Source organism: Mesoplodon densirostris, chromosome 13, assembly GCF_025265405.1.
Source record: "Mesoplodon densirostris isolate mMesDen1 chromosome 13, mMesDen1 primary haplotype, whole genome shotgun sequence".
NCBI lineage: Eukaryota > Metazoa > Chordata > Mammalia > Artiodactyla > Ziphiidae > Mesoplodon > Mesoplodon densirostris.
The window spans coordinates 23,751,043-23,774,412 of NC_082673.1; the positions used below are offsets into that span (position 1 = coordinate 23,751,043).

The following is a 23,370-nucleotide window of genomic DNA, read 5'->3' on the forward strand; positions in this document are numbered from 1 at the left end:
TGCCCTTCTATATTTGGGGTGATAATTGGTACGTGACATCATTTTCAGATGTTGCAGAATCTTGAAATGCTTTCTTAAATCTTTTTTTTTTAATTTAAACATTTTTACAACTTTAAAAATTGGCCATCTGATTTGAGATTTTCCAATATTTTGGCCATGCCATATAAAGTTACTGTATGAACTACTTAAAATGTTTCCACTTAACTTGGCTTGAGTTTATCACACATAATGTCTCTAATTAGAAGGAAAGAAAATTTCATAATTATGAAATCTTGGAGGCTATAAATCAAAGCTTTTAAAAATCATTTTGGCAACAAAACCTGATAATTGGCAGCAAAACCACCTATTTATATTTTTTACTTATTTCCTAAAATGTGAATATCCATATATTTTGTTGCAGAAGTACCATTTTGATTACAGGTTGCTACCCTACATCCACTGGGGGTGTTGTAGTTATTACTTGCCTAAAATCCGAAAATTTATGCATTGTACATCTTACCCCAAGTGTTTTACGTAACAGGTTTATGGACCTGGATTAGTTCTTTCTTCTTAAGGGATTCCAGATGTACTGCTCTACGTTACAGGCATCCTTTTGGTTGAGTATGTTACAAAGGATGAACTACAAGTGATTTAAAGTCATTTTTTCTCTAGAAACTGTTACATTTGGGTATTAAATGGTAGTTTGAAGGCCTTATGCTCATTTAAAAAAATGAATGTCCACCACTAGCTAATGGACTGCAAAATATACTAATATATAAGACTCCTCAATATTTAATCTTAAAAGGATGATAATAGGTAACTATATGGTAATAGGAATATTCTGCCATCTTTTTTTTCCTTCTCCTTTACTTTCCTCTGCCCTAGTGTTCCTTTCCCTTCTCTCTCTGTTGTATCTGATCCAAGAGATGGCTACACTAATGATCATTCTCTTCAAGTTACAAGCCTTAAAGAGATAGAATTTGTGTGGCCATACTAAAACTGTTTGTTGAAGAAGCCTTGTGTGATTCAGTTATAAAAGCATTTTTGTGACTTCTATCTGTTGATGGTATTAAGTTGTCTAAACCCTGTGTCAACCCCTGAAAATTTTTGTAAGGCTAAATTTTTTATTTCTGATACAGCTTTAATATTCTGGGGTGACCAGACATTTTATGTTATAACCACATATTATTACTTTTCTGGGACTCCAAAATAGCTTTCCATATCATAAGAGGAAATTTGGTAATAAAATTTTTTAAATCCGCAAGAAACTGAGCAAGAGGTCAGGTGATACTGCTCTCAAGATTGAGAACTTGTTCACAGTAGGATGGCTGTGGGGTAGAAACATACCAGTGCAGTGTGATCAATGTTAAAATCAGAAGTATGGCAGAGGGTGCAATGGGGGAGGTTCCTGACTGCTCATAAGAGTTGGAGAAAGCTTCATAGAGTTGGATCTTAGATTGTATAGGAGTTTGCCAGGAGAGGGTGCAAGGTGGCAAGAAATTGGAGTAAGTGGGTGAAAGAATAGAAAGGGGAGTGTAGTAGGGGTAGATGAGGTTGGGTCAAACGTTAGGGCCAGATTGTAATTCTCTGTTTGACATGGTAATAAATTGTGAATTTTATTTTACAGACTCTGAGGCAGTGAGAGGTTTTAAATTAGAGATCCGAGCTGTATATATTTGCCTTTAACACAAAGGCATTTGGAGGGTGTTGTTCATGAATTGGAGTGGGGAGTGTCCCGAGGAGACCTGCTAAGGCCCATGGAAGAAATAACAGCCTTGTTTGAATAGAAGCAAAGAAGAAACAGTAGAGCCTAGTCTGTCATTTGAATCATCGAATTTGGGGGTAAAGGGAAACTGCTATTTGTTGAGTCTCTAGGCTGCTATAGAACTGTCAAGGGTGCTTTGTATAATTCATTTGCAACTGAATTTACTCTCCACTGAAAGGGAAAAAAAAACTTGAACACAGTGAATGAAGAGAAAAAAATCTATAACTGTTTATGAAAAAAAATCAGACTTAGTTCTCTGAAACTGTCTTCAGAGAAGAGAAATTTGTTGCTAGTATGTATTTACATGAAAACAAAAGTTGAATAGACCTTACTGAGTTTTTGTATGATGGAGTTGTAGTTATTTGTAGAACCTTGATTTCTGATGTCCTCTCTCATATTTCATTCTTTTAAAGAATACTTGCGTTTTAAGAAAATCTGGATTAGTCTGCACCTGCCTTATGTTTGGAGTTTTGAGAACCAAAAGCAAACGATCAGGGAGACCTGCTTCCCAACATAACTTTGTTTAGCACTTACAGGCAGGTGCTGTACTAAGCACCAGATGCTTTGGAAATGATGCTAGCCCAGTGTGGTCCACGAGAAACCTATAGCCACATGCACCATGATTAAACTTATTTAAGGACATCATGATTTATGTTGCACTTTATAATTTATGCAATATTTTTATTTACTAATGTTATTTTTCATAGCAACTTTGTGAAGTGGGTAAATATTGCTACTCTTTCCTTGTGAAGAAAATCAAGTTATGATTGTTATAAATTTGGGAGAAGGTAGAGACTGAGATTTATACCATTCTTTTTCATCTCATTCTCTTTGCATTGCTTGGTAATCAGGTTTTTTAAAAACCCATGAATAAGATGTCATTTTTTAAAAGAATGCAATACATGGTTAATCAGAGAAGTATAAAAAAGTGCATTCTAAGGAGGAAGTTGCTTTGAAGATAGACAAATGTATTAGTTAAAGAACAATGACAGCTAATAACTAGGTACACTTAAGATTTTGGAGGTGCTTTTATTAAATAAAGAGGTTAATAAAGTGAAGGCTGGTTTGGCACAGAGTGTAGGTAGGTTTTTTTTTTGTTCAGTAGATAACAAGTACCACTAGGAAAGTAAGTTTAAGATGTTTATACTTCTGCACTCTCATTTCCAGCATTGCAGATTGTACTTTTTTTTTTTTTTTAATTGCCTGGTTAGTGCCAGGTTTGGTGCTCCTTTTGTCAGGAGGCAGTGTAATACAGTTAACAAACAGTGCAGCACTCTGCGCTAGCTTGTTTCCTCTTAAAGGTTGAGGATAAGAATATTCTTAACTATATAAAGATATAGTGACATTTAAATGACATTGCATATACAAAAGGACTTTATGCATAAAACCTGTTTTTTTTGGGCTTCCCTGGTGGCGCAGTGGTTGGGAGTCCGCCTGCCGATGCAGGGGGCACGGGTTCGTGCCCTGGTCCGGGGGGATCCTGCGTGCCGCGGAGCGGCTGGGCCCGTGACCCATGGCCGCTGAGCCTGCGCGTCCGGAGCCTGTGCTCCACAGGGGGAGAGGCCACAGCAGTGAGAGGCCCGCGTACCGCAAAAAAAAAAAAAAAACCTGTTTTTTTTTCTCTTAGGGAAGGAGTCAGTTATTATCTGTTCACTGAAGAACATACGTTTGTAAAATTAGAAGAAATTGCACGTGGCTTACAATTTAGCTCTGATTATTTGAATGGTATTACATAGTGTACATTTACCTCCTATTATCTTATAAAACTAATGTTTTAATAGCTCTTCAAAAAAGGTCTTTTGTTGTTTGCAAAGAGGTCTCAGCCCTTTTTGCTAAGTTTACATTAAGAGAAAGATTTCCATAGGAAGGTCATGAATGTCACAAAAGCAAAGTATATTAGAGTTTATTTTTTAATCCTATACTTTTTTGAGAAAAAGATGATGACCAAGAGTTCCTGGTGAAGCAGAATATATGTATTTTAAATTTTATTTATTTATTTTTCGCTGCATTGGGTCTTCGTTGCAGCGTGTGGGCTTCTCAGTGCGGTGGCTTCTCTTGTTGCAGAGCTCTAGGCGCGCAGGCTTCAGTAGTTGTGGCTCACGGGCTCTAGAGCACAGGCTCAGTAGTTGTGGCGCATGGGCTTAGTTGCTCCACGGCATGTGGGATCTTCCCGGACCAGGGCTCGAACCTGTGTCCCCTGCATTGGCAGGTGGAGTCATAACCACTGTGCCATCAGGGAAGTCCCAGAATATATTCTTGTATCAAGTGATGGGTTGGTTGCCTGGCTTCTATCTTACTCAATCAACTCAGCTGATTAAAAATAAGTTGCTAGGTGGGTTGGCTGATTTCAAATAAGGTACAGCAGTGATATGATGTATTGATCCCTAAGTTAAGTGTGGTTTTTGAAAGCTGTTGTCAACCTGGACGAGCTCATCTATTTTAAGATTTATTTTTGGTATCAAGAACCAAGTAGTTCGTACCTTTCAAATGGGTTTTAACATCTGTAGTATGGATACGATTTTGTTATTGCACACAGAAAGAATACATTTGCCATCTATTAAGGTTTTAGGTTGAGGTATTCTGTATTAGTGTCCATGTAGCATTAAAGATCACTAATTAAATCCTAATACTTGAAAGCCTTAAACAAATCACTATAGAATATTACGTAAGTAGAAACACCCTGTATTTACAAACCTGCTTGGCAGAAGAAACAGACTGTACACTTTAAAATAATGACTTTTTTCAAAAGATGCTGGGAAAAGTAACATTTTTTAAATAATGCTTTAAATTTGATTTTTTGATTATTGAAATACATTTAACTTTTCATAGGAAAGCAAAGCCACTAAATTTCAATTAATTAATTTTCAGTTATTCGATGTTTTAGTGTTATTATATACCAGAAAACTGAGAATTTATTTATTGATTTATTTATTTATTTATTTATTTATTTTTTGCTGTGCCACGTGGTTTTCAGGATCTTAGTTCACTGACCAGAGATTAAACCCAAGCCATGGCAGTGAAATTACTGGATCCTAACTACTGGACTGCCAGGGAACTCCGGAGAAATTATTCTTCTTAAGTTTAAATTAGTAACACAGGTTGCAAAAGGCAGACTACTCAAGCCAACATTTAACAACATTTGTTGAAAAGCCTTTTATTTGTCATGCATTATGATAAATACTGAGAAAATAAAATCTAGATAGTATCCCTGCTCTCAAGGAACAGGAAAGGAGTCTGTCTATTTACTGCTCCTTCTGACTTCCAACCCATTTACTCTAGGCAGTAACCTCACGTTCTGCTGTTCTAAGTTACAGAGAAAATAAAAGCCAATAGACATTTAGTCTTTAAGTGCCTGTCTTCAAACTTCTCTCTGTATATACTGATTGTCTTAATGCTTCTGAATCCCATACTCCTTAGGAATCTTAAAAATTGATAATTCCTTCTTTTTGCAGTGTTTCTTCAGTGTCTTCTCCCTTTCTTGGTGACTTATTCCTTTTAGTATTTAAACATGTTTGTTTATTCCATCTTAAAAAAAAAACCCAAACTCTTACCCTATATCTCACTCTTGCCCTTTACAGCCACATTTCTCAGATTGTCTGTACTGTATCTCTAATCGTCTTCCATTCACAGCACAGGCCACTCTCACTCTTTCTACTTGCCAGCTGATCCACCAGTACCACTCTAAGATCACCAGGTGACCTCCAAGGTGCTCAGAATTTATTGAATGAAATGAAAGTAATGCATACTTTAGTCTCCATCTTGGATTCTTGGTAGTATAGGATGGTGACACCAAAGATGAGTCTTGAATGGGAGGTAGAGGAGAGATTGCCTATTAAAAGTGGCATTTGAAAAATGTCTTCTGAGACTTTGATTTGAGGAGTAGATAGTACCAGTGGGATAATGCTAGATTCATAAATAGAAACCTGAATATTAGGACCTTGTATTCTAAATTAAGGAGTTTGAAGATTATCCTAAAAACTGGTGAATTGATTTTAAGTAAAGGAGCAACATGTTTTATGTTGTTGAAAGATCTTTCTGGCAGTGTTGGGGGAAATGAAGAGTGAGCCCTGTATTTTGCAGCAAGGAGACCAAGAAACTGTTGAAGTAATTCTCTAACTAATCCAGGAGAATAATGATGAGTGCCTGAATTAAGGCAGCGGTAGAGAAAAAGAAGAGATGGAACAGATTCAAGGGAAATAACAGATTGGAACCAAAAGTACTATCTCATTAGTATGCCCTTTATGCTGCTTTTCCATATTTCAAGATTAACTCTTAGGAATTACCTCTTCTCTGAAGTCTTCCTTTACTAATCTAGTATTAATTGGTCTTTTCCACTTCTGAACCAGTACAGAAACAATGTTTTATACATCTAGTGCTTAATACTAGCAGTAGCAGCTATCTTTTGGGTATCAGACACCATAATTGTAACAGTTGGCTTGCATTAACTAATTAAATTTCTTTATCAAATCTATGATATAGGTAGATGCATATGAGGAAACTGAGGCACATGCTTGTACAAATGGAGCCAGGCTCTAAAGCTCATTCTTAATCCAGTGTGCTGGTGTTCCTTTGGAGTGTGCACTTGTTCCTGTGGTTGAAAAACTTGTCTTCTGTACGCTTTTGTGCCTTGTAGCGTTAAGCACATAGTAGCTATTCAGTGCTTGCAGATATCCCCTATTTAGTCTGCATAAGAAACAATTCCAAGAAGAGAGTGGTGTTCTGGGTGATGGCTATTGTGTGGTTGTAAATAACAGATTATTCTGTATCTCCTTTTCAGATCTGGATGGTGCTCTAGTCTCAGGGCCAGATTGTGATAGGAATGTGAATACAAATTTATTGGCTGAAGCCGGCTCCAGTCAAGATGGAGGTGATGCTGGTAGGTACAATAGAATTTTAGCAGGAGTGCCTTTAAGAGGATTTGAAGATTGGGAGGTATTTGTGTATGTGTTTATTAAGGACCTACTGCAGTTTCTTTTCCTTAAAGGAAAGTATTAGGTATAGACACTTTCAGTCTGTGGCAGCTATGTTGATTGTAGAATTTAGAAGCCTGGTAAATACAAATGGATAGGTATTTCTTGTTTGTTTGAGGGAGTCATTTATTTAGAGTTGTTAAAACTTGTGGCTTATGGCTTTCTGCTAGTGTATAGAGGGAATACGAATGGTAACTATCAGAATGGTTGACTAATATATTTTAATTAGCTTTGATGTAAAATAATAGTGTGGTTGTTGATGACTATAGAAAACGTTAATTCTAAATAGTGATATTTATAACAACTGCTTTGGGGGAAGTGCACATGAATACAAAGAATCCATGAATATTCCAAAGAATAATATAGGTAAATTAAAAAGGGAGAAAGCTTTCTTAACAGAAGAATGCCAAGCTAATAAACATAGATGAATGGTCGAATTGGAAAAACACCTATTTTTCAATGTCCACGGGAAATAATTCAAGGTCATCATTGGATAGTAAGCCACCATTGATGGGCTTATCCCATGATGACTGGGATAAGTTTGTTGTAATAGCATTTTGTTGTAAGTTTGTTGTAATAGCATTTTACAGTTTTGTTATAATAGCATTTTGCTGTAATAGCATTTTCGCGTGGTCTCAGTATCATACCACAGGTTACTTTTATTCCCAAAGGAGAAAAGATATCTCTACAATAAAGAGATCTGATGAACATGATCATAGCCAAGTGATTAAATTTAGTATGCCTCCTGGTATGATGCACTAGCTGGCACCATCACCTATGTCTTATAGTATACTTGCCAGAATGTTTCATTCGACTTTAATCATGAGGAGAAAAAAAGACAAATCTCTCCAAATCCAGCACGTCCAGATTCTAAAATGTTAATGCCAAGAAAGACAAGCAGAGGAACTGCTAGGTCAAAGGAGACCAATGAGACCAACTTAAATGCATTTAGCATTATGTCAATCTTTTATTATATCATTGATCCAAAAAAAAAAGAAAAATGAAGAGGCATTTTGGGGATAGTTGGAAAGGTGAATATGTAGTCTGGGTTAAATGATAGTCTTAACAATTTTTAAAATTCTTGGATGTGATAAAGGCACTGTGGTTTATATAGGAGGAAGTTCTAAAAGGTGCATGCTGTGTTTAGGGGTGAAGTGATGAAGCATGCAAGTTGTTTTCAAATAGTACACAAAGGTATATATATGTATACATGGAGCGAAAGCACATGTGACAAAACTAACATTTGTTGAAGATAAATAAAGGGATATGGGATATTCAATGACTCAGTTTCTGTAGCTTTGGAAATCTTTATAAACAATTGATGGGGACCGGGATAACTATGGGGGTACTTTTACAGAAAACTCCCAGGGGCTTTTGAATATATAGTGTGCACGGACCAAAATTAAGCCATAATTCTGAAGAAACTGCCTTAAGGTGGTTTTCTCCTAACTGTTGAAAAGAATTTACAAAGACTTTGAAGTTAGCAGTTTACAGATTAGATGCACTGAATTTTGAACACTTGTCTCTTGTACAGAAAATCACTAATAGTGCCAAGAGTACTTTATTGCACTTGCTTTCTTGTTTTAGAAATCTGGTTCAAGAATGGATTTATTTAGTTGGGCATGTGAATTCAGATGTAAAATTTAAATTTGTGCACATAAACATATTCAGTGGAGGACGGTCCATATAATTCATTTCATTCTCAAAAAACAAATCCTTGATTTAGAGTCCTTTCTCTTTAGGGGACATTCTAATCCATTAATGAGTATTTTGGGGAATTCCCTGGCGGTCCAGTGGTTAGGATTCTGTACTTCCACTGCAGGAGGCATGGTTTCAGTCCCTGGTCAGGGGACTAAGATATCCTGCAAGTTGCACGGTGCAGCCAAAAAAAGAGAAATAGTATTTTTGCAACTGAGATCCCTTGTGTTACGGTTTTTTGTTTTTTGTTTTTTTTTTGTGGTACGCCGGCCCCTCACCGCTGTGGCCTCTCCCGCTGCGGAGCACAGGCTCCGGACGCGCAGGCCCAGCGGCCATGGCCCGCGGGCCCAGCTGCTCTGCGGCATGTGGGATCTTCCTGGACCGGGGCACGAACCTGCGTCCCCTGTATCGGCAGGCGGACTCCCAACCACTGCGCCACCAGGGAAGCCCCTGTGTTACGGTTTTGACATTAAAAAAAAAAAAGTGCTTTCTTCTTAGTTTGCCATTATGGAATAATGTACCCAGAAGATTATTAAACAGTAAGCACAATTATAGAACTTAATGATCCTTCAGTTTTATGAATTGCAAAGGAAATACCCTTTTCAGTTTTCAAATGGGTGTTTTATCAGATTGTTTGAACATTAAATGTATCCTTTGCAATCCAAAATAGTTACCTGAAATTTGCTGTTTGTGTGTTTACTTTTACTGTATATTTGTTTTCTAAATGCTTTGGCACAATATTCTTGGGTGGGCGGGTACTGCCATGATACTAGTCAGTTGGTACTGCCAATTCTAGGCATTTAAATTTTGGTTTGTTTGGGTTGTGGCTTTCTTTTGTTTTTGAAGTCTCCTGTTCTTTATTTGTAACAATTGTATTTTAATTTTCTGCATCCTCTAACTCCAAAGTACCCTTTTTCTCCCTCCCACTCAAAGGCGCAATACCTTGGTTCAAGTTGCTCTTATACTTCCTAAAAGTAATTTGTACTGGTTATAAGAATTTGGAGAGATGAAAGAAGTTTGAGATGAGGCTTTCTTAATTTGAACTACCATTTTGTATTCCAGATATGGTTTTCTTGCCAGGACCATGGATGCTTTTTATTGCATCTTACTGTAGGTCTAGAGAAACATTTCAGGTGTTAAAAATCTTCAATTCTGAATCTTGAGTTATCAATTCATCACTTGTTTTAGGGCTGCTCTCTTTATTCTTATGCAGTGAATAATATTTTGTTGGATATTAGCATATCTAATAATGATTTATGAGGTTAGTTTTCCAAGTTTTTTGAGCAAGTAAAAAATAGTACATGTTAGCACTTTGCTAGATACATTTATTCAACAAATAATTGAATGGTGTATGTTTGGGACATTAGAAATACTGAGGTGAGTAACAGGCACAGTCCTTGCTCTTAGAGCTTACTTTGTTTTGTACTGATTTGGACAAGAGCTATGAATCATAAAACTCAAACTTTATGTAGAAATGTGAAACTGAAAATTGATGAACTTTCACAGGCTACTACTCCCAACCTTATCTCTATCACACACACATAGATATGGTGTCTCACTTTAGGATTCTGAAACTTTACCACAAGCAGTATTACAGTTAAATTATATAATTATGGATTCAGAGGGCTTTCCTAACATTAAAAAAAAAGTGGGTGAAGGTATTCCAGGTACAAAACAATTTACAATAGTAGTAATTAATTGCAATTTTTTAAATACCTTAAGACCTTTTTGTATTGTTGGGTATTGATACTTTCAATTTTTCCTTAAGAGGGAAATCTTAAGTTCTTTTAATTTTTAAAAGAGGCAATGTATCTGGCAAGTAGATACAGGAAATCGAATTCTTAGAAAACTCATTTGGCAAGCACTCTCTTATAAAATCGTGTATATGGGAGAAAAATTATTAAATTGCTGCACGAGTGTGCTGTGCATATATCCTAGAAAGCAGTGTTCTAGGCAGGGGAAGGAGTAAGTGCAAAGTGCAAAGGCCTTAAAGTGGGAGCCAATTTATCATGGTGGAACAGCACAGAGGCCAGTATGATTGGAATAGAGTCATCAAGGGGTTGACTTGGAAACAAGGGCTAGATCAGGTAAGGCTTTGTAGTATATTGGAAGTCTTTGGCTTGTACTATGAGTAAGATGGTTAGTACTTGCTCTGATTTAAAGTTTTAAAAGAATCTCTGATTGCTGTGTTGAGAATAAACTCTAGGAATGCAGCACCAGTGTGAGCTGGGAGACAAGCAGATGGCTATTGAAGATAATCCAGAGGCAGCAGTTGATGGCCGATTGGAACAGGATGGCAGTAGTTATGGGGGACTCTGGGTATCTTCACATTGCAAAGGACTCCTGGATCCGAGGAATTACATACATATTCAAGATGGAATTAAATGCAGAGGAGATGATTCCTACTTTAGCTTGTCTGAAGATCCCCAGGCACAAATTCCCTAAGGCTCATTGAGTCTACTTTCCAGACTTGACTTAAGGATGACATTAGAGAGGTGTTGATGAACCCCCAGATTCCCCATTACCTTGCACCAGTGTGTCTGAAACAACAAACAAGGGTCTGATAATACAAGAACTTTACATTTGTAATTACCTTATATTTATATTCTTCATCCTTAGCCCATTTCTTCTCTACTGATAGAAGACTATCCCATTCCACAGCTGGGTCTCCCATTCCACAGTTGGGTTTCCCATTCCACAGCTGATACTGGTCTTAAGTGATAGTATAGTTAGAAACAGCAGCTATTAAAAGGGTAGTTTCATGTGGGCTCCACATACCATTGAACAGTATTTTTATTTTACTGAATTTTTTTTCTGTGGTTGAATTGTATTTTAAACTTTAGTTTTTCTATTCTAATAGCCTGCCAACCAGGATATTATAAATTGGGATAATAAGGTATGAGACCATCTCAGTTGTAGACTAAAATATAGTTTTTAATTCAGCTATTTTATATTAAGCTGTTCTGTCATAAAATATAGATTTTTTTTATTCTCATAAGAGACAGATCTTAATTACCATCATTACATCAGGATCACTTTTCAATTGTTTTAGGTCCTTCACATGATTTCAAATATGGCCTGATGCCTGGCCCTTCAAGCGATTTCAAGTATGGATTGCTACCAGGTACTTCAAATGATTTCAAGTATGGATTGCTACCAGGTGCTTCTAACGATTTCAAGTATGGATTATTGCCTGAATCTTGGCCAAAACAAGAAACTTGGGAAAATGGCAAGTATTAGTCAAACATCTATAGAATTCTTAATACTTTTTATCAAATAAAAGCCTCCACATTCTGGGTTCTAAAAAACTCAGATAGTAGTAGCCCTATAATAGTCCCTGTACTCAGGAATGGACAAGCTTTTGATAGCAAATTTTCTGTTTAATATATAATAAGTGCTTTTTTTGTTTGTTTTTTAATTCTCAAAGGTGAATCATCTCTAATCATGAACAAGTTAAAATGCCCTCATTGTAGCTATGTAGCCAAATACAGACGAACACTAAAAAGGCATTTGCTCATTCATACGGGAGTCAGATCCTTTAGCTGTGATATTTGTGGGAAACTGTTTACTCGCAGAGAACATGTAAAAAGACATTCCCTGGTAAGTAACTTTAAATGTAAATAATCTTTGAGATAAACTGTATTTGTGTCAGTGAAGCTCAAGATATTTTAACACTATTACCTACAAATTTAAGGAAGGTAGATTATTAAATAAATTGCTTTAAACAATGAATGTGATTTATGAACCAGTACTGAACTTCATACAGAAAGATAATGATGTATTTACTCATTGTTAAATGGGAGGTTTAATTTGAATGGTTCAAATGTATTATATTGTCTGTACTATCCTTACATTGGATTTTTCCCCCCTTCAATTAGGTGCATAAAAAGGATAAAAAATACAAATGTATGGTGTGTAAGAAGATCTTCATGTTAGCAGCCAGTGTTGGAATAAGACATGGATCTCGACGCTATGGTGTTTGTGTAGACTGTGCAGATAAATCACAACCAGGAGGGCAAGAAGGTGTAGATCAGGGACAGGATACAGATTTCCCTCGGGATGAAGAATACGAGGGGAACGGAGGTGGAGAAGCTGATGAAGAGCTGGCTGATGATGGAGAAGATCAGAATGATGCATCTCGTTGGGATGAATCCGGAGATGTTTGTATGTCTCTAGATGACTAACTGACCTACTATACTCCTCAAGGATGCTGCATTTGGACATAATATGAATCAACAATTTGAACTGTTGAACTTGAAGGCTTGCAAAATATGGTACATGCTGGATGGTAGTTATGTTGCTGTGAAAACTGTAGGGTCAAAGCCTTATAGCAAAAAAATTTTTTTTTATATTTGCACAGGACTGTACAGCAGACAACCTTGTGGTTGGATTACATGGAGTCCACACATCTTCAGTCAGTTATTATCAAAGTAAAAATATTTTTTATTTATAGGATATACAGTAACTATTTGGGTCCTATGGAAATATAGTACCTGTTCTTAAAAAGCTTACATTCATGTGCCACTTTAACATGAATTAAGAAAATCCATTATTAAGAGTACAGTGACAGCTGACCTAATTACTCTGTCCATCAAACCACTCAGGCTAGTTTGTACTAGTAGAGTTTTGTTTCTATTTTTATTTTTATTAATTTTATTTTTTTTAATACAGATGTTCAGTGAGGGGCCTTTTCAACCCCATTGGTTCTACTTTTCTGTATTTTCCATTTTAATTTGCTTCATAACTTAAACCAAGTCTCTTCTAGTCTTAGGTATTATTTCTCAATTTTGTGCTGATGGGCATGTTTATAAGAACTGGAGAGGTAATTTATTGGAATGAACTAACTGACTTCCTCCATTCCCCTTTTCCTTTTTGACATGAATTATACTACTTTACAAATGAAGAATGATGTTGCAAAGTACCATGGTGAGGCTGACAAATACCACTAAAATGATTATGATTTAGAAGTAACTTTCTCCTGCTGCTCTAATCTGATAAATGGTTACTATATGACGTTTTCTGACAAGGCATTCGGTTTTGGGTATCTGTTACTTTGGCACTACTCTTGTTTGCTTCTTTTTATTTTTGCCAGTGTACTATACCTCAGTCCTATTTGAAAAGACAAATCTAATCGAAAGAAAAGTCATAGATAAAATTATTTGTTTTATAATTTATCCTTCATGTCCAGTTTTGGTTAGCTTGTTATGCAATATAAGTGAAATATCAGGTTTTTACTCCTGTGCCCTTTTTATCATTAAAATTAACACAAAAAGTGCATTCTCTTTTGTTTCATACTTACTGGGGTATTCAGTGTTTGAAATTATGATAGATAATTTAGTTAATTTATTTTTCAGTTCCTCGAAGTCACTACATCTTGATATATAGTCTTTCTAGTAGTCACCATGATTCAACAATCTGCAAAAATCCTACAAATAAAGCATTGAGACGCTTTACAATTTTTATTCTGTTAGCTAACTTCTTCAGGGTACAAGGGGGTGATGTGTTAAGTTGAAATTGCCAGACTTATTTAGCCTGATGACAGATGAATTAGCTGATTGACTCACAGCAGCATTTCACATAACTGATATTAACATGCACAACATTTATCAGGAACATTGTATATTATATAAGATTGAGGGATATCATATTTTCAGCTTTCTTTTAAATAGAAATTGAGTATATTTTCCTATTTTATATCAGGTAACTAAATTATGCTAGTCATGTGGAGAAAATTGCAAAGTACACTTTGGCAGACATAATCCTTTTGGTGCTCCATCCCATCAAAGTTGAAAAGATGATAGGTTTTTTAAGAGACAGTCTTTCTTATTGTCTCTGATTTCAGTAGAAAAATGGTTTAATGTTAGACACTGATGCTTCTGCTTGGATAAATCAAAGAAAGATAAAGTACAGTTACATGGTTAGATGCATCATTTGTCACCTAAACTTTATCATAGTTTCTACAAAACTGAAAAACTGACATGAATAGTTTTGGTTTGACTTTTGTTTAAGACTGAAGAGTACATCTTTTTCTCAATGTTCTAGACAAATGAGTAAAATGTAATTCTGGTTGGGTCCAAAGTAGATGTTAGTTGGGCAAAGATAACTATGAATGGAAAAGTATTTTAAACGTAAAATGTTCTGCTTTGTGAATATGTAAGTATAGTATAAAGATTTCTTTCATCCCATTTATCCCTCTCCTTTAAAATAAACCATAGTTTACAATTGGTAGATCTGTCTATATATAAATATATATTAAAGAGAAAAGATATATATCTAAAAATCACCTAAGTCTGCTTTATTAGATTCACTTGAGTGAACTACAGTTCACTTATTGCATAGAAACTGGACTTGGCTTTACATTCTTAATGTACTTTTACTTTTCCTTAAGATATGAACTTACTCTCTTTAAATTGAATTTTCTTTTACTACTTAAATCATTTATGTATATCTGGTAAATTATGACCAAATTTTTGTTAGATTGCATACAGTAAATTGAAATACACTCTTGGTACACTACGGGATTGTTGTGCTTTTGTTTTGGTTTTAGTTGGAAACAAGGTTTGATGTAGATGGCTTGTTACTGTTAATTTAAAATATTCTATAATTATTGTCCATTACCTTTTATGTTGTGTTGTGACAGATTTGGCTATATTTTTAGTCAACTGAAATATACTTTAAGAGTTTGTTTTTAGAAAGGTAATCCAAAGGAAAAATGTTTATACTCTTGAATATATTAGCCTCAGCCTATATAAAAATTTCGTCTTTAAAGTAAACATTTTACCAGAAACAGAATTGACAGATTTTTCTACTTGCTGACTGCCTAACTTATTTTGTTTCATGATCTCGAGGGGACTGCCTTTTCCCTTCCAGATCTTTTTTAAAAAAATAGTTTAGTACTAAGGTATACTACTGGATGTTTCTATTTTTTTAAGTATATTCTTTTTCTGACTTACAGTACAATTTCAGGAAGTTGATAGATACTAAGAACTTATGATTGGTCTCAGAGAGGTAACAATGGAATACTCAAAATTTTGTGTGTGGAGCCCTGGCGGAATTATGTGTTACACATTTGCTGAATTTTTCTCTTGTAACTTATATTTTAAATGAAAAATATTTTAGAGCTTTTATTTAATGAAGGGGAAGAGTATAAACTGTTCATTTCCTGCTCATTTTGTAGTAACAGACCCTCACAAATCAAGATCATGTGTTCTTTCTTACAAGTCTCAGAGACAGTTACTTCATACGGTCCCTGATTTTTGTTTTTGGCCCTCATTTTTCATATTCACTAGATATTTTGCTAAATTTTAACACCATAACAATTAAGAGCTAAAAAAAAACATTATAGGAAGGGAAAACTGAACAGTAATGAGTAACTTTGAAATTTGGGTGGAAAACATGAGCTGGTTTTGGTAGAGCCATCCTGATGAAGGAAGAGTGAGATGAATGAGTTAATTCATGTAAAGCGCTTAGAACACTGCCTGGTGCATAATAGGGGCATGACACATCTTAGTTGTTTAATAATACGTGGAAAACCAAGATGAAAAGAAGTGGGGAAAGGGGTGGAGAATAGGGAGAAAATAGGGAATGAAAAGATGGGGGCTTAGAAATTTGTAGTAATACAATGTGATGTAAAAGGCCTGAAGATGACTGGAGTAGTATAATAGGGGAAAGTGTGATGGAAGATGGGTCTTAAAAATCATAAAATTTAAAACCAATACGTTTTATTTATGTTTTTAGGATTTAACATAGGATGAAAAAGTTATTTTTCTGAATAATTCCAAAAGCTAGCATTTTTTTAGTGCCTGCACGTGCCATGCGCTTTACATTATCTTATCAAATTCCCTATAAGTAGGTGCTATTGTCTCCATTTTATAGAGGAGGAAAGGCTCCATTGAAATTCGCTTAATTTAATTTGACTAATGTAACACAGTTACTAAGTGGTAGAGCTGGATTTTGACCAGGTCTGATTCTGAAGCCCATGCTCTTTTTAGGGGGCTCTACTGCCCCAACTTTTGTAGGATTTTAGCTCTTTAAAGGGGTCTGTCTATGGAGACATCTTTTCCCTGTAAAACAGCTATGTTAGCAATTTGAATGTCTAATCCTTCCTCCCCCAAATATCCTTAATACTCTTTCCTCCTAGTACAGCAGTTGTTGTATCACATGATTATAAACAAGATACCCAACCTCAGTGTAGCTCATGCTGTTAATTGGCTATAGCATTTTCATTTTTAAAAGGATGATTTTTAACTGAAGAACTAGATGTGAACCCCAGTTTTTGTGCCGTTCAGTCACCCGGATCCTTAAACTTAACTATGGTACATAATACACATGCTTAGAACTAACAGGTGTTTTTTCTTAGTCACTTTAGGATTTTAAATGGAAAGGTTTTTTTTTTTTTTCTTGCTGTATCCCTACTTTCAAGTGAAGTTGAACCATTCAAGGTAGTTTAAAACGTATTAGGGATAAGCACACTTTAAAAGATGTTTTCTAGCCCTGAATTTTATGACATTGGGTACTTAAAATTTGGAATATGCTGGCTATTGAGAACAAAATTTTGGGTTTAGGAGAGGGATGGTTGAGGCCATTATGAAATGGGAGAATCAGCATTTTAAACACTGTAAACATAAAAGAACACTTTCTTCTGCCTGCTGTTTGTAAAAGCTCTTTGGGAAGATCTTTTACGAAGACCAATTTTTTAATGTAATTTACCTACCTAGTATAAGTGTCCTAAGACATGTATGTAAACTTCCACAACTGTTTTGTCTGTGTATTTAGGAAATACACAAGAATCTTTATCAAACCTAAAAATATAAACTTGTGAGCACTGAACTGCTTCTGGCTTTGTGAATTTTGTTGACTCTGACATTTAATTCAGATTTCTTTGCTTTTAACATATACTAATTTAGACTAATTGGGGTCGGGAACACCTTTGTAAAATTTATGTATAATTCAGATACCTTTGTACTTAAGGTTTACAAGTTTGAATTGTAGAATATGAAGGGTTTTTTGGTTTGTCTCTTTTTTGTGAAGTGCATAAGAGACCCAAACTACCTCCTAGTAATGTTCGGAGAGCTGCTTTAATTAATAGCAGTGATTTGTAATCAGCATATTGTCTTTCATCTTTATTTTTTGGAATTCTCTACAGATTGTAGAAAACATTGAAATATTCCTCCTGAAATGTACGTACTTTTGGAAATGAGTTGACAAGCAAAGGTGAACTACTTCATCTCATATTTGCTGCATACTAGTGGATTAATGGATTATAAGTAAATATATAAATTTCAAGTCTTTGAAACTTTTTAATAATACAGAAAAAAACATACTTTTAAAAGGCTTTTGTGGTGGTGGTGTTAGTAATAGCCCAAAGGAAATCATAGAATGACTAGATATCCAGACTTCTAATTATTAAAGAAATGAGTTTTGATTTAGTTTGGAAAACAGTGAATTACTGAATGGGATGCCTGTATTGCATATAATTCTTAGTATCTTTAAACTTTAAAAAAAAAACTGTCATGTGGCAGAATTAGATATATTCTAATGGTTTATATAGATAGACTCTCTACGGTTCCAAGGGATTAGGATTGGAACTGCTCAGAGTGCTCAAGGTTAAAAAGCAGTTTTTAATAAATAAAGATGCAGTGGGATTACTCCAGGAAAAAACCAAACCCCCTCACCACTGGAGATGTCCTAAATAAAATGAAAGATTATCTGAGAAGCATTTTGGCTAAGGCAGTATAGACCAAAAATTTCTATTTCAAGGTGGATTTTTTTTTTTTTTTTTTTTGCACGTTATGCGGGCCTCTCACTGTTGTGGCCTCTCCCGTTGCGGAGCACAGGCTCCGGATGCGCAGGCCCAGCGGCCATGGCTCACGGGCCCAGCCGCTCCGCGGCATGTGGGATCTTCCCGGACCGGGGCACGAACCCGTGTCCCCTGCATCGGCAGGCAGACTTTTCAACCACTGCACCACCAGGGAAGCCCTCAAGGTGGATTTTTTTGTTGTAATTTTTTTGTACCATTGTAGTTATCAACTTTTTGTTTTGCTTAGAATGTTGATAAAATTTTGTGTAAATATCTCATGAAGGATACTTTGACACCAAAATGAACACAGTTGAAACTTAGAAAATCATGTTTAGCTTTATGGAAAAAATTGTTACTTGAGCTTTTTTCTTTTTCACTACAAGTCATCACAGACCAATGTTTGGAAGCTGGTGTAGGAAATTCAGTTATTGGATCTATCTATAGTTAGATAAGAAAATTAGAGGTCCTTCAGATCTTAGTCTATGTCCTAAGTGAATTTTGAACTAAGGGAAATTTAAAAATGGACTACAGGAAATCTATTCAGTTAATTAAAGTGAATAAAAAATAGGCTCCATAGTTGCATGGTGCCTTACATGCTATTAATACTACCTTCTGAATGTTTTTTCTTTTTTCCAATAGAATCAGTTTGGCAATAAGAAAATACTAATTTTCCACGCATAATTAGGTCTGTTTTAGAGTCTTAGTGAAAGACATGCAAAAGACAGCCTTCTTGACACATGTCCCAACAGCTGTTGAGAGGACAATATATAAAGATATAGGAGATAACTAATACAGAATTGATTCCCAGAGAGAGAACTATAAGGACTTTGCAGTCAATTTTAGACCAGGGCTCCTCAGCTTTCATTTCAGTATCTTCCTCATAACAAACTCATTCAATAAGTATTTAACATTTGGGAAAACTTCCACATTAGAGACTACAAATTATATTCAGATAAAATTCCTGGCACGTAGTCTGAGCTCGAAATTATTTCCTAAGTGAATGATTATTTAAAGACCAACATTTTTAAGGCTTTTGCCTGCTAGTATCTTATGGCATGTAGTTCTCAAGCTAATTTTGTTTAGAAGTAGTTTGTGTTGTGCCATGCACAGGGATCACACTGACTGAGCCTTTGGGGCCCTTTATCCCAACACCACCATAGGTGTCCATACCCAAAGGCACAATGACCAAACCCAACCTTTGGCTAATACTACCATAGACATCTCAATGCAAGTAGTCTTCTGTGATCCTTTTTTAACCTACACCATCTCCATAACAAGTGGCAAGATTAAGTATCAGCCACTTGCTGCAAAATTTTAATGACTGGCATAGCCACCACTAACATCTAAATGTCTAATATTCAGTGTATATAAGGAAGATGCGAAAAAACTAGGAAGAAAACCCTATTGGAGTTCATTCCTTCATGTAGTGTAGACTGCAGCAATGCGTCAATAAACATATTTGGATCTGATGTTTTAGTTTACTGATACGAATTTTTGGTATTTGTGAAGAGGAATGTTGGATGTTGCATTTATATTTTACCATATGAAAGACAAATGTGTGTTTATCTGTACCATGTTCTTATGTCATCCACTTGGATTTTGGTAGCACCTAGATTCCTAAACTGAGATGGTGGTATTTACATAAGAGACATGAGTGATTCTCCAAAACAAGTTTTACCACACTAAATTTTCAAGTAATTGCCACTTAAAACAATTAGCTCATTCCAAAGAATGGCAATTACAGGAATTGGATCAGTGTCCAAGAGTTACTAACCCAGGGTCTTACACTTCTCATCTATGGTAAAGGAAATGAGAAGAAATTATTTTAAGAATTACTTTAGTTTTGGGTAAACAACTAGAGTTTTATATATGTAGGTATAGTTTTTCTTTGATTTGCTTCCTTAAAAGATTTTATTATTGGGCTTCCCTGGTGGCGCAGTGGTTGAGAGTCCGCCTGCTGATGCAGGGGACACGGGTTCGTGCCCCGGTCCGGGAGGATCCCACATGCCGTGGAGCGGCTAGGCCTGTGAGCCATGGCCGCTGAGATTTTATTATTTCATAGGCTTAAGGGTGTTTATTAAAATCCTACCTTAGACTTCAGGCAGTTATTTTTGTGCCATTAATCATCTTAAACTTTTGCCCTATTTGTGCCTTCTGAAGGTCGCTGACTCTTTAGCACCCTAGTCTATTTGCTGGTCCTTCTTTGTTACTACTGGTGACTTACGCGACACTTAAAATGTAAGCTCCCATTTCAGTCGATGGACTCTTTTCCTCTTTGGTCATACATGTATTTGGCAGATGTACTGAATACCAGTTTGTGAGAAGTTACCTGTGATGGATAATGGGATCACAGTGTATATTCTGTTCTCTATTCTACAAGACATTTGGGATGGGAAAAGATGCAAAGTTAGACAATCAGGGAACTTTATCAAAGAGGCCTTTCATTTCAGCAATTTTAAAAAGTTAGTAATTGAGAGATGTGGAGTGAAAATATAAAACAGTGCAGATTAAGTTAGTAATGCATACACAGCACTTTGCTTTGTCCCTCTTCAATGTAATAAAGAGGAGAAAGAATACCTTCACCTTGAAAATTTATTGCTTTCTAGGTGCCTCCCAGTCCTCTGTCAGCTATACTGGACAAGTCTGTAGGATTAGACAAGCTCTTCTTTTTCTCGGAAGACCCATCTGTGTACTCAGGGAAACGGACACCTTAGTAGAGTCTACCTACTGTTTGGGGGACCTAGATGATTAAGACTTTGACCTAGAGGTTTCGTATCCAACAAAGCAGTTCAGTAAAATTGTAAGAAGTTGGGGCTAATGTTCATTCCACATATTTTCTGAATAGGGAAAGAATATCACCTCAAAGGATGAAATCACAGGCTTCCGTAGTCCCCAACCCCACCCCAAGTTATTCTTAAGGAAAGTTATGATAAGATCTTTACTCAATTTTTTTTGAATTTTATTTTATTTTTTTATACAGCAGGTTCTTATTATCTATTTTATACATATTAGTGTATATATATTACTGTATATATGTCAATCCAAATCTCCCAAATCATCCTACCACCCCCCCACCCCGCTTCCCCCCCTTGTTTATTCAATTTTGATGTGCTTTTGTTTTTAGCATAGCATATTTACGCCTCACTAAAATTCATCTCTTAATATCAAAAACCTAGTCAATGTTCAAACTTCCAGTCATTCATGTTCCGTGTGTGTGTGGTGTATTTTACAGTTTGCTTTTTGGTCAGGATTCTAATAATCTATAATAGGAGTCAGCAAACCTTTTCTGTATAGGGCCAAACCGTAAATACTTCAATATATACATTGAAGAATGATGTGCCTTCTTAACATCAGTGAATTACTTCCTTTCCAGAATTACAAATCTGGGGTAGCAACAAGATTTAACACTTCGATGGCACCATTTTAGATACTATCTTGCCTGTGACTAAGCAATAAGACCTTAACAGGAATTCAGTTAAATACCATACCTCAGTACACAGAGTGTGCCCTCCCCCGATACCCCAGTGGCTAAATGAGAAAGGATATGTCCAATTCAGAAATACATTCAGAGCTTGAAAGAGGAGACTTGAACTTGCTGATAAAAATATGTACCTTTCTAAATTAGACCCTTTTATTGCCACTTAATCCTATCTTTATCCTCTGTTAAAAGATTCTTTTATATCAGACCTCAACCTTAGTTGAGTACTATGACTTTGACTTTCCATAGCCTTTAGAATGTAAAATATTTTGGGAGACTTTCATTAATATCTACACTTAGGAAAGGTGTCAGTAAATTGGACTTGTCAGTCTTCTTGGACACTGTTTGAAAATGCTAAGCTTGTGAGTAACTGAGCCAAAGTATCTGACCTGAAAAACACTTTCTATCACACTGAAGAAGAAAATTCCCCAAACTAAAGACTATCAAACTGATTCAGAAGCCTATGTCATTGTTTCAAACACATAATTCCCCATTGTAAGTCTCATTGAGGATGATCTTCTTTGTGTTGCTCAGTCTCTTGTAATAGTAGACCCAAGTACATGGCAAATGAACCAAATACTGAGCACAATTCTTCCAACAGTTTTTCCTTATAATTAAGGTTAAAATTAATCAAAACAGATGGTCTGATTCTAAGAGATTTAGAAGGTTTTGTACCTCTTCTATCTTATATGGTACTGTCCCATCGGAAGTGTCAAATATATCCAGAAGGGACATATGATGGAACTCTGAGAAGAACATAGTCACTTGAGAACACAGCAGGTTCCTATCTGGGCATCCCATTCACTCCTCAACCCACTGCAACCTAGATTGTGACTTAAATATTTGAAACTACCCTCTTAAAGGCCACGATCCTCACCTCTGCAGCATTTGCTACTGTGACTGAATGACTGATTTCCTTCACACAGCCCTCCTCTTGACCCTGTAAACGTTGGTGTTCTTTTAATTCTTCACAGGGCGCTCTCCCAGTGTTCTTTCCGTTGGTGTTCTTAGTCCCAAATGGTCACAATGACCTGGTTGACCTCTCTTCAGTGTTCACAAAGATTTGTTGAAATGACACCATGCATTGTTGTTCGATGCACAGAGGGTTTTCGATCACATCCTAATTTGGGTCACTGTTCTTTAATTTATCGTGGATGACCTCGGGGGTCTTTAGATTTACGTTTTTGGTGTATGGAGTCTCATCATGAGCATAGCAAAGTTACCTTTAGAAAAATTATAACCTTGATTTTTCTGAAGCTATTTAATGTATGCCAGCCATGTAAACACTATTTGATGAGGTGATGTCTAGCGGACTTTATCATGTCATACAAACATGTATGTATCTCTGTTAACTATACAGACTAATAAAATCTTCGAATTGAAGGAACCTGAGAAAAACCACACCTGTTTATCCAGCCTCTGCTTGAACTCATCCCATCAGTTCATCAGTTCATTTCCAGCTCACATAGCAGCCATATTAGGTTGAGATCTATCTTTTTAGTTCTTCTCTAGACTGAGTTGAGTTGAAGTCTCCTTATTCCATCTCCCAATGCCACATGGATTCACATCCTTTCACATAATGATCTATGCAACTGTGGGAACTTGAAAGGGGTGTACACTATATTTGAGGAGTACTTAGGGCCTTACATTTTTTCCATTGCTAGAAAACTATGTTTTCATT

General features: G+C 35.9%; 1 protein-coding gene across 3 annotated transcripts in view; it reads left to right on the forward strand.

Moving 5' to 3' along the window:
* The window catches only part of ZBTB10 (zinc finger and BTB domain containing 10), a 32,562-nt gene extending 17,861 nt beyond the window's left edge, over positions 1-14,701 (forward strand). For 2 of the 3 annotated variants that reach the window (XM_060116259.1, XM_060116257.1), the window contains exons 3-6: positions 6,522-6,620; positions 11,465-11,641; positions 11,840-12,012; positions 12,291-14,701. In XM_060116259.1, coding sequence (XP_059972242.1) covers positions 6,522-6,620; positions 11,465-11,641; positions 11,840-12,012; positions 12,291-12,596 — 755 coding nt within the window. In that variant the 3' untranslated portion in view covers positions 12,597-14,701. The remainder of the gene's footprint in view (positions 1-6,521; positions 6,621-11,464; positions 11,642-11,839; positions 12,013-12,290) is intronic. The other variant, XM_060116258.1, reaches the window with a different exon arrangement.
* Positions 14,702-23,370: the final 8,669 nt, after the last annotated feature.